General features: G+C 44.5%; 1 protein-coding gene across 2 annotated transcripts in view; it reads left to right on the top strand.

The window, feature by feature from the left end:
* Positions 1-12,006, top strand: part of eif2ak3 (eukaryotic translation initiation factor 2-alpha kinase 3) — a 36,484-nt gene that overhangs the window by 13,942 nt on the left and 10,536 nt on the right. Inside the window, exons 3-11 of one of the 2 annotated variants that reach the window (XM_083998993.1) lie at positions 5,729-5,923; positions 6,128-6,264; positions 7,109-7,376; positions 7,476-7,641; positions 7,743-7,868; positions 8,150-8,272; positions 8,897-9,126; positions 9,434-9,546; positions 11,565-11,687. In XM_083998993.1, the coding sequence (XP_083855119.1) occupies positions 5,729-5,923; positions 6,128-6,264; positions 7,109-7,376; positions 7,476-7,641; positions 7,743-7,868; positions 8,150-8,272; positions 8,897-9,126; positions 9,434-9,546; positions 11,565-11,687 (1,481 nt within the window). Of the gene's footprint in view, positions 1-5,728; positions 5,924-6,127; positions 6,265-7,108; positions 7,377-7,475; positions 7,642-7,742; positions 7,869-8,113; positions 8,273-8,896; positions 9,127-9,433; positions 9,547-11,564; positions 11,688-12,006 lie in introns of both variants that reach the window. The other variant, XM_083998992.1, reaches the window with a different exon arrangement.

Below are 12,006 nucleotides of genomic sequence, written 5' to 3'. Positions count from 1 at the left end.
GTTTATTTATTTAGCACCTTACAATATCCGGAAAGATGAACAAAGTGCTTTACATAACAAATTCAGGAGAAAGAAAATACATGACAAGTGACAAATATCACAGGATATCATAACAGATACAAAAGAAAGAGAACACAGAAATGATAAAATACATAAAAAATGGCAAATGTCACTGAATATTAAAAGCCTGTCTAAATAGGTGCATTGATGTCAAATATTTTTTCTATTAAAAGTAAAAGTAAGCCACTACAATACTAGCCCAGTGAGTAATAGTAAACTAATCAGTTGTGATTTTCTTTCCTCCTTAGATTTCCTTACTAGAAAATAGATTTAGATCCGAGACAAAATGAATATCAATCAAAAAATACATCAAAATCTTCTGTTTTGTTTTTTTTGTGAGTAAATGACGTTGTCTCTCTAATGTAATAAATAAATAAATAGATATAAACTACAGCATCACTTGAACACATTATCAAAGTGTTCCTATTCTTATTCTTATTGCAGCTTTCACAGCTGCTGCAGCGTCTCTGAGGAGAGGAGGACGCTGCAGAGTCTTTACATGTGTGTGGAGTGTGTTGACTTCATATGGTGTCAAGAAAATCATAGACACATATGTAACATCCTCCTGGCTGACTGTCATCCTCCAATGTGCTCATGTTGTGACAGAGGATGCTGACTGTGTGTGTGTGTGCATGTGTGTGTGTGTAAGTGTGTGTGCGCGCGCTGCACTCCCTCTCTCTCTCTCTCTTTCTGTGTTTCACCTGTTGGCTTTCATTTGGCTGACGGGGTGGAACGAGGAGAGATGCCTGTCAGCGCTGAACCCAGTGACTCGCTGTGACGTCATTTGTTATGATCCCTGGAGTGTGTGCGTGCGTGTGTGTGTGTGTGCGCATCTTGTATGTGTATGTGTGTGTGTTTTTTTTATGCTTATGTACTTTATGTAAGTTTAAATCCAACCATGTCCCCTCTGCCCTCAGTAACCTGGGATGCCTGTCTGCTGCTGTGTGTGGGGGCGTTGTTGTGTGTGTGTGCATGTTATGTGTGTATGTATGTAGTAGGGGGGGGTCTACTGTCTCCTACCACCCCCCCACCCCTCTACACCGCCTCCCGAGCGCTTAGCAACAGTTTCATTGGTGCTCGTCGGGTCCCTGAGACACCAGTCTGCTCGGTGATTAGAGGCTAGGGGGGTCTGCCGCCGTGTCATTGGCTGGCCTCGCCATGCTGGGGGAGACGGCAGCCAGTCACCTGCTGCATCCTACCGGCTCTACGCATCTTCTCTTCTCCTTTTTTTTTCTTTTCTTTTTTTTTTTGTAGTGAAATGAGGGACAGCAGAAGAGCCACAAACAGCGTTGTCTGCAGAAAAAGAAGCCATCACTTCAAAAAGCCAGGAGTCGCTCGGGGGGTGTTAAAGGGAGGAGGGTTAAGTGTGTGTGTGTGTGTGTGTGGAGTGGAGTGGAGTGGAGTGGGGGGGGGGTTAGATGGAGGGAGTCAGTGCCAACATGGTGAGTGAGTCATGCCGGAGGGGGGGCGGGGTTAAAGGGATGAAGAAGAAGAAGACGACGGTGGTGGTGGGGGTGCTGGGTGCTGGCTGGGTGATTAGTGAGGTGAGGTAATGCCTCAAACCAGAGATGATGTCATCACATAATAGACAATACACACACACACACACACACAGAACACACACTCGCATACCTCCGCTTGGCATGCGGCGTGAATGAATGAGAATTTGATTGATCACTACACAATGACTAACAATTGATCGCCTCACGGTGACTAATGTGACAAGCAATAACTCTGCTCGGCCGGCGGAGGAAGATGAAAAAAGACCAGATGGGCACTTTTTTTTTTGCCGTTTAGACGGTCTTTTGTTTTTTTTTGTTTTTTTGTTTTTATTCACGCCACCATCTCCCTCTCTCTCTCCCTGTGTCCACTGTCTGTCTCTCTCTCTCACTGTCTGTCGCCTCTAAGTGGAGCAGTAGCCTTGTGGGCCAACAGTGGCACATTAGCGGCGGGTGAGAGCTGACTCTGTTTGACAGGATCGCTGGAGCGTCGGCAGCAAACACACAAACACCGACACACAACACACACGCCGAAGCGGCCGTCCGGTCCGACCCCTCAACCTCCCTGATCCCTTTGAACCCACCTCCTCACCCCTGCTGCATTTCCTCAAGGGTCGAATACAGTGACATCATTGTAAACACAAAGTAATATCAACTGTCCTTGCCCATATAGAGGACTCCATGATGATATACATATATACAATAGTGTTAATAATATAGAACTAAACTAATAAAGATGAAAACAAAATACATGAACTCATACAGAGGGCGCTTGGTGCAGTAATATTAGATCAGGGGTATCTTCACATTCAAAACAAGAGCAGAGGCTAAGACATGAATGAGTCTGATTTATAGCTCTTAAAAAATTCATAAGTCTAGGAAATTCATAGCAGAGGAGCCACAAGGAAGAGGAAAACATTTGTGCTGAGGAGTCTGTTTTTTTAATGACTTACACTATTTCTTTAAGTGATCGGCTCGTTTTGAATCATTTATTTTATTATTCCACGAAAATTAGGAAGGCAAAATCTACAACCTCGTTAGCAAATGGAGCTCAACATGAAACCCTTTAAAAAAAAAATGAGACAAAGGCGTTGAACAACAGAGTGGGGGGGGGCGGGCTGTTGATCATATATTCATACACATTTCATCAAAGGAAACCTTTAATTTGCTTTGATTAGGGTTTTTCATGTAATCTAGAAAGGGGAGGTTTATATTTATAGCAATAGATCTATTCACTCTTTATATCTCAGATGCTGCAGATCTAATGAATAACCTTGATTCCAATTAGAGGAGCAGATTTAAGTAAACACGTTTTTTTTTTTTCAGCACAGCTAAGCTAACACATAAACTCTATGAACTCGATGGCATGGACGGGCACAGTACAGTAATACGATGTATTTAACGTAATGTCGTCCAGGGCCGTTGCCAAAAATCATAAAACCGATGACACCAGCAGCTGGATTGGATCGAGCTTTTAAAACAAAGAGATTAGCTGTAGATTTATGTTTTATGCTGCGTGAATGAAGTAACGTGCGTTTGATGCAGCATGTTAAACTGGGTCAGTGTATGTGAGGTTACCTGCGGGAGGAAGAGAACATATAAATCAATCCAGAGCTTGTTTGTTTGTTGGATACGTCCACTTAGATAATAAAGTTTTTTTTTTAATTTTGTAAAAGGAACTTCTCCTGGATTTAGCTGTAAATAACTTTACACACCAGTCTCAGCCGTTTTTAATCACTTAAACCTTTGTGACTTCCATATAGATAGACTGCTTTATGATTTCAAGTGCTGTCAAAATACGTCAATGTGAAACATCCCACTTGTCACCAAACCCTCTACGGACTCATTGACACTTCACTGTGCTGAGTTATGATGATTGTTGAGCTCTATTGAAACTTAGAAAAGAGATAATAATTCACCAGACAGCTCAACTGGATTATTAAAGAGCCGAGATGGTGATGAAGGTAAAACACAGAAATTAGTAGAGGGAGGTTGAATGGTTTTGCCTGCAGGGCACCCCACGTTTTTTTCCTTAAATCACTTTAGCAAAGCATCAACTTTTTGTCCTATCGTCAACTTGCAGAGAGTTTAAAAAGCAGCAAAAACTGAGACTTTCCACCTGCTCAGTGCAGGACGACCTGGTTTGATGAACTTAGATGTCGTCTTGTTTATTTGTGCATTTCCAAGGAGATGACTTTGTTTCCAGTCTTACTCTTACGTAACTTTTAACAACAACTTGTGTTTGTGAGTTTTTCCTCGCTGCTTGCTTGCTGATGCAGAGTTTTGTAGGGCAGCGTTGTCAAGCAGGGATCAGTGGAGTAGAACCACGTCTGCACCCACAGGGAGGAAGAAGAGCAGGAGGAGCAGCTGAGAGAGGAGATCCAGGCTAACTGGTGGTGGCGGTGGTAGAACGAACGAACCAGCGCTGGGCCGGATTAAAGCATCAGGAGCAGGATGACTCATCCACACAGAAGTTCCCCCTCCGCTCTAAACCTCTTTGCCTCTCCTCAGCCCTGACAGCCGTGGTGTGATGTGATGGTCAGATTGTTAACCCCTCCTCCTTTCACTTGGCTGCTAAATTTATCCTGGTTTTGTCTCCAAGTCACCCCCCCCTCCCTTACTAAAAAGATGACATCACCTCTGCTCTTGGCTATGCTCTCTAATAAATCAGTCTGCCACGCGTTTTGCCCTCCTGGCACTTTTTTTTAAAACCAACCACAAAGCTTCCACGGTGACCTTTGTAGAGGCCGACAGGATTTCCAAAACAAGGTGACTGAGTGACTGGTCATGGGTTTGACCCCAGCACTACTTGATGCCCCCCCCTCCCACCTATTAGAAGTGTTTATAATAGAAAGAAGGAATCACTAATTGGTGAAAACGGCCTTTACACCGATGAGCCGTTTCTTGAAAAGAATGAGTCACAACACAGACAGATAAACAGATTTTTTTTGGGCAGTCTTTACATAACGATGACTAAAGTGTGAAGAAAACAATTGTCCCTACACCCCCCCACCCCCCCCGCTGAGCTAAACCTATGGAGGTTAAATCAGGATTAGGCTCAGGTTTTTACAATGATGTCATCCTTACTGCTGCTTCCCCACAGTGAGGACCTAATAGCTCATACACACACACTTTATATCCACGGTTGCACACTTTTATAAAGATCCAGGTTAATTACTTGGGCTCTTAGTTGTGTAATGGTCCCAGGCCTGTGGATTGAGTCCAAGTGTGCGGGGGCTGACGCTGCTGCTGCCGCTGTGTGGGGGCGGAAGTGTGTCGGCCACTGTTGTCTGTGCGGGCCAAGTGTTTTGGTGTTTGAGCGATGATTGTCTGTCTGAGCTGAAAAGGACTTTTCAAAGTGTAGGAGAGAGTTATTCCAGTAGGTTGAAAGCTGTTGCATCAGATTGAAGTCATAAAGTCAGAACCACTTCCTGATATCATGATCTTTCAACTTTTTCACATGGCCTGCTGTTGAAAAAAAGCAAACAAAAAATCACAAAAATGGCAAATAATTGAAGAATCGCAATTTATATAGAATCGAGAGATGCACCGATCCAGTTTTTTCCAATCCGTTACCGATATCTGAGCTGAGCGTATCGGCCGATACCCGATACCGATCCGATACCACTGTTGAATGAATGAACCGTATACCTTGCCATGTGAGTGAAGGCATCAGGCTTGCCTTGTTAAAAAAATGTAACAAATTAACACAGATATAAATGTACTTAATATTATTTATTAACAAATAACAAAGTGTACATTAGCAGCAAAAAGAAATAAGTAACACTTGATCGCTGTAACTGTATTGCTGTGTATGATATTAATAAAAAAGAAATGACTGGATCAGAATGCTGGATCGGCCTCATCCATCCGATATCCGATCCGGGTATCGGATCGGTGCATCTCTAATCGAATCAGCACCAAAAAATCGTAAAAGAATCAAATTGGGAGAAAGCATTTCGTCCCAGCCCTACCGTTGTGTGTTTCTGGTGCTGGACTTTTAGTAGGACGAGCCCAGGCGTGTTACAGCATCACATGCATCACATGACCTCTAGATTTGTGCCTCTCCAACTAATCAAACATCAACTTTTCATAGTTTTAATGGCAAAAAAAACCCAAATAACAAGAAGTGAAAACCAATAAGAAAATCCATGTGTCGGTTCCTGCAGGTGTTTGGCAATAAGATGGTCATCCCCTCGCTGGACGGTGCCTTGTTCCAGTGGAACCGGGACAGAGAGAGTATGGAGGCAGTGCCTTTCAGTGTGGAGTCCTTGCTGGAGTCGTCCTACCGTATCGGAGAGGACACCGTCCTGGTCGGGGGGAAATCCCTGACTACGTACGGGCTGGGGGCCTACAGCGGCAAGGTCAGTCCAACCGTTTCCATTCAGATATCAACAGTTTGGCAACGGTGTGACGAGTTCTTCCTCTGTTCCGCCGAGAGACCGAATCAAATTGATCATACCAATTAGTTTGGAAAGAAGTCAACAAAACATCAACCTATCCTAATTCCTCTAAGGCAGCAGAATAAACCTCTCTCTGTAATTTCCCCTGTTGTGTTTTCTCCTCAGCTCCGGTACATCTGCTCTGCGGTGGGCTGCAGCCACTGGGGGGATAATACTAACGAGGTGGAGGCTGAAGACGTGCTCCTGCTGCAAAGGACTCAGAAGACTGTGCGAGCCATCAGGCCCCGATCAGGGATGGAGAAGTGAGTTTTATTCAATCAGTCAATCTGTCACTGTCACTCAGTCTCCCTGAGTCATGAAGCAGCCACTGTATCCTGTGTGGCGGTTGGTTCAGACCCGGTCCCCCTCACGCAACTGTGCACAGACTTCATCTACTTTCTCATTGTTGTTTAGTATCCTCAGTTGGTCTCTGGGAGAAAAGAAGCTCCATAATGTATGCAGTGCATTACTCCTGAGCGTGTCCTGATGTCACCCGTAGTAGCAGAGTAAATGCTTAATTGTATTACTCATGGCGATGTTAGATAAACATTCACTTTGTTTACATTTGGAGTCAGCAGATTTAAAATGCACGGAATGATAAATAATTCATTTATTAAACAAAATAACACTCAACAATTACTTTTTAATTCAAGTAATTTACAACCATTCCATACATCCTACGTCTTCCATCTTCTACTTTAGCTCTTCAGATATTGTTTCATCTATATTAGTAATGGTTCAAAAATGTTTTCAAGTTGTCAGTTTTAAATAAATCTGAGTAGACTCCAGCCTTTCAATTTACCGATCTTCAACAATTCAGTTAAAAACAGTTCTACTTTTACTTTTCAGATATTATTTCATCTTTTTTCAAATTTGTTTCAACAATTTATTCAGCTCATTCAGCTTACTGCTTTCAGCATTCACCCGTATTTCCTTCAGTCATGGCGATGTTAGAGTCAGCAGATTTAAAATGCACAAAATGACAAATAATTCAGTTATTAAACAAAATAACACTCAACAATTACTTTTTAAGTTAACCCTACATTGTGGTGATGAGTCACTGACCTGTTATTGAAGTTGTTGTTAAACCTGTGTGTTATGTTTTAGGTGGAACTTCAGTGTGGGAAACTTTGAGCTGAAGCTTCTTCCCGAGGCTCAGTCTGGACTCAACTTCCTGGAGGGGGAGGTGTCCAACGGCGACGCCTGGAGGGAGAGTCAGCGGGTCATCACCGAGGAGACGAAGGAGAGGGAGCGGCCGCAGCACCAGCAAAAACAGAACCAGAACCTGGACCTCGTCATCAAGGTGTCGGTCCCCGACTGGAAGATCATGGCCTTCAGCACGGAGCCTGACGGACAGCTGGTGTGGGAGCGACAGGTGAGATGTTGCAAACTGATCAAACTGAATCGGCTTCACTCTGGAGACGATCGACCAAACATTTCCTCTAACTCTGCATCACCTGTGTGTGTTGTGTAGTTCTGCACGCCCATCGCCTCGGCCTGGCTGGTTGGCGGTGGTAAAGTCACACCCATCAGCCTGTTCGATGACACCGCCTACAGCAACCAAGCAGAAACTGATGAAGATGATGATGATGAAGATCCAGAGAAGGCCAGGGGAGCTGCAGAGTCCAGTGTATACTTAGGTACATTTTTACACGAGCATGTTATAAAAACATCTGTCTGGATGCACAATTTATGATGTACCGTTAGTTCATGTGTAACTCTTTTGGTCTTATTTGATCAGGGATGTTCCAGGGACAGCTCTACCTCCAGTCCTCGGTGCGGATCACTGAGAAGTTCCCCTCCCAAGCTATCGGATCAGAGAAGAGTATAATTCCTCTGCCTACTGTCAAATGGAAGCCTCTAATCCGTAAGTCCACCACCACTCCTCACTCATTAGGTGCTGTGTCTAATTACATAAAGTCACTGAGGCGGTGAGGACGCCTGCACCCAGGCCACAGTGACCACACACTGACCTCATCACTGCAGTTTCAAGCACAAAGTCAAACTTTGTGTCCTCAATAAGAAATATTTGAAGTCCTTTTGGACACTATTTATCCCTTGATGTATGGCCCCTCTGAGATTGTTATTCCGTATCGATCCTTCTCTCTACAGAGATCAGAGATCTTATTCATCTTGTTCCTGACACAGATTCTCCTTCCCGGACACCAGCGCTGGTCGGCTCTGATGAATTTGACAAATGTCTGAATAATGACAAGTTCTCCCATGAAGAATACAGTAACGGAGCCTTGTCCATCCTTCAGTATCCCTATGGTAAGAACCTACTGTAGGTTGTAAAAGCTATTAATAAAATTTAAAGGGATAGGTCGTTACCTTTTAATTGCTCAGAGCTACGCTATGGAGGCTAATGGGATTTCTTGGTTTCCCTCATCAAACTCATCAAATACACAATCCAACAACTCCAAAACGCTCTGGTGGACAAGTTGTGACCTGCACATTCACCACGCTATGAGATAATAACAGAACGTTACGAGACAGAGTTGTTTTCAAGGAAAATTCATGCAAAATCGCTGATGCGCGTTCCCGTCGGGGGCAGTTTTTCGGTAAGCAGTCTCTGCATTTGCCTCGAAAACAACTCAGTCTCGTCCCAGAGCGTTTTGGAGTTGTTGGATTCTGTATTTGATGAGTTTGATGAGGGAAACCAAGAAATCCCATTAGCCTCCGTAGTGTAGCTCTGAGCAGCTCGTGGTTCTGCTCTGCCGTTATAAAAATGGCTTGCCCCGACAACTAAAGATAACAAACCTACTGCTATGACTATAGGGATTATGGCAATGGGCCAATTTGCCAAAAAGTTGAACTATCCCTTTAATGTAAGAACATGCAGGCAGCCAGCATGTAAAGTAAACTGATTAATTTCTGTGTCTCCCCCCCGGGCAGACAATGGCTACTACTTCCCCTACAGCAAGCGTTTCCGGGAGAAACGCGACAGCGCCGTGAGCCTGATCAAGGGAAACGTGGCGCCGGGCGACAGCCGCCGGAGGAAGGACCCCGTGCTGCTGCTGCCCTGGTGGAAGGAGATCCTCGGCACCATCGTCTTCTGCATCGCCGCCACCACCTACATCGTCCGCAAGTTCTTCCACCCCCCGGCCCCTGTCGCCTACGTGAGGGTAAGAGCACAGACGGTCTGTAGCACAAAACCTGGGAGAATTATTAACTAAAAGAAAACTGCTTTATCACAGAAAGCAAATACCGTAATTTACTTTTTTTGTTATTTTACATAATTATGTCAATTTCAAACCTAATTGGAACAAGTTTTTAAAGTTTTTTGTTGTTTTTAAATGATTGTATTGATTTTTAAACTAGAAAAAATACCCATAATGCCATAGAAAGTGAATGTTGTTTTTAAGCAATAAAGCCCAGCAACATGAATAATTTCCTAAATGTGTATTTTCCTGTTCTCCCCTCCCCTCAAAGCAACGGAAAGAGTCGGAGACCCAGTGCCAGACAGACAGCAAGTTTGACCTTGAGGTTGTCGAATCCAAAGAGCCGGTTGCCATGGAGACCCGTTCCAGCGAATACGTATCCAGGTACATCATTAACGCGCCGCGGAGACCGAGTCGGAAACGCGCCTCATGTAAATGATTTTGTAATGACTCGGGAGAAGTTTCACACACTGTGCCGGGGAGTTGTTATCCTCCCGCTTGAAAGTCGAGCGCACACAGTCTCACTCTTTCAAGGTGTAGCTACAGTACAGAATTCAGCACTGTTACCATGGTGACCACTGGTCTTCCCAGCCTGCCTGGATAGGACAAGGCAAGAGAGATTGGAGATGCGAGCCCGTAGTAGTGCATGATTGGATAACTCAGCTGTTCCATCAAATGAAAATGACCTTGTCACCCACAGACCCCACCCCACCCAGCAGCATCTGCCACAGGGTCGGGGTGTCGCTTTACGTCTCCGTCAGCAAATTGTCTGAAGTTTTTCTCTTATTTTGGACAACCGGAATATGGGAATATGATCAGTGGACATAATTTATGAGCTGCCCCTGCCCCCGCACCCCCTCCCCTCCCACCCTTACCCTCCGTGGTCTGATAGATGGACTTTACATGTTTACAATCATGAGCTAAATAATGCGACTCTACCCTCCCAGGCACGAGCAGGAATCTGATTAAACTGCAGTGTGATTGTTTTTTTTCTCCTGGTGTCATCACTTGCTCAGTCTCTTCCTTTGATCCACCCTGAAATGACAAACACCCCGCCCGTCCCCGTCCTTTAGAGCTGCTGCAATCCATGCAGATTGCTTTTGCCGGAGAAGTTTCTTTAAATAAAGCAGGCAGTTGCAGCAGCTGCGGCAGACATGAGTCAGGGTCATTATAGGAGGGAGATAAAGATCAGGAAACAGAGGCCCGAATCACATGTGCTCACACATTTCCTAATAGGACAGCCTTCAATTCCCAGAGGGGCTTCAGCAGGGGATGCTTTGACAGGGTGTAGAGGAGAGTGAATGGAGGCAGAGTTTAGCGTTGTCTCTCTCTCAGCAGCAAACTTAATGGTTTTATCTCTTTACATCTACTTAGGATAACAGAGCGCTCCCTAATGATGTTTATGGAGTCACACACCGTGAAAAAGCTGATGTACCTGACAGGTGTGGTGTGATCGAGAGGCAGCCAGCAGACGAGCCTTGTCGACAAGAAATTCTACTCTGTTTAACAAATGCATGTTACATTTCTTCACTTAAAAATTGGCCAAGTTAGTCCAACATCATGACAATAAAAAAAAAGGAAAAAAAAGGAATTTTGTCTCTTCAGTTCAGAATTGTTTTTGTAAGTCCATAACTTCTGAAGTTTTCCTCAGTGACAGCCAAGATTTTTTGTGACAGCACAGTATTAATGTGAATTAATGATTCATGTTTAGCCTTCACTTAGTTTCCTGCCGGCTCAGCACTCGCAGCCTTGACAGGGATTTGAGCGTCTTTGTTAGGCGATAAAAAGTTAATTTCAAACTCGGTATATAGACATTTTGAATTCTGTATCTTAAAAGCGAAACACAAAATAGGTCATTCATCTTTGAAGAAGCTCCTTTAACCTGATAAGTTGAATACTCGCTCTGGCCTCTGTCTCCTTTTTCCTGTCAAGAGATCTTGTTCAGGTGTTTCTCATAAAACACACTCAACATGAGAAATCTTTATTTACACACAGTAATAATGATTTTCTCTTCCACACTCCAGTCATTATTTATTCTCACCGTTTATCTCTGCTGTTTCTCAGCGTGCGACTTGGAAGTGGAGTTTGCCTTAGCGACAGCTGAGAATTTTTCTGACACCACGATGTGAATGTGAAATTAATGATTCATGTTTAGCTTTAAGTCGGGTCAGCTGCCAAATCAGCACCCACGGCCTTGACGGGGATTTGGCTGCTGGTAATTTCTCCTCTGTTAATCACCTTTTTACCACTTAATACACCTCCCCGACTACAGAGGATTATATGATCCCAGCTCTGTGAAACTGTCAGGGACGTAGGTAATAACACATGTCACACGCGCAGGCTGCTCTCCACCTGTGAGCACAGCGTGGTTCAACCGAAGTGTCTCCTCTCTCTCTCCCCAGGTATCTGACCGACTTTGAGCCGGTGCAGTGCCTCGGCCGCGGGGGGTTCGGGGTCGTGTTTGAAGCCCGCAACAAGGTGGACGACTGCAACTACGCCATCAAAAGAATCCGTCTGCCCAACAGGTAGAGCTTCCCTCCGGCCACGCCACACGCCTCGTAGCTGGAGGCTACCGTCTCTCCTTCATCTCTGTTTTCTTTCAAGCCGTTAAAACTTGAGTCATGCAAGCTGCAACTTACTAGTCCAAACACGGGAAACCGCACAGCTGTAACTGGCGCTCGGAAACAAATGGTCGCCATGCAAATTTAGATTTGTACTGACAAGCATGGAAATTCAGTGTTGGGCTGTAGCGGCTCTGCATTTATTTTCATATTAGCCCTGTTGTTGACTGGAGCATCACGTAATGCATAACAAACTAGTCCGTTAATTATTTTCATGCCCAGT

Source organism: Trachurus trachurus (genome assembly GCF_905171665.1).
Source record: "Trachurus trachurus genome assembly, chromosome: 22".
In the NCBI taxonomy this organism is placed as follows: domain Eukaryota; kingdom Metazoa; phylum Chordata; class Actinopteri; order Carangiformes; family Carangidae; genus Trachurus; species Trachurus trachurus.
This window is presented reverse-complemented; position numbering and strand designations above follow the sequence as displayed.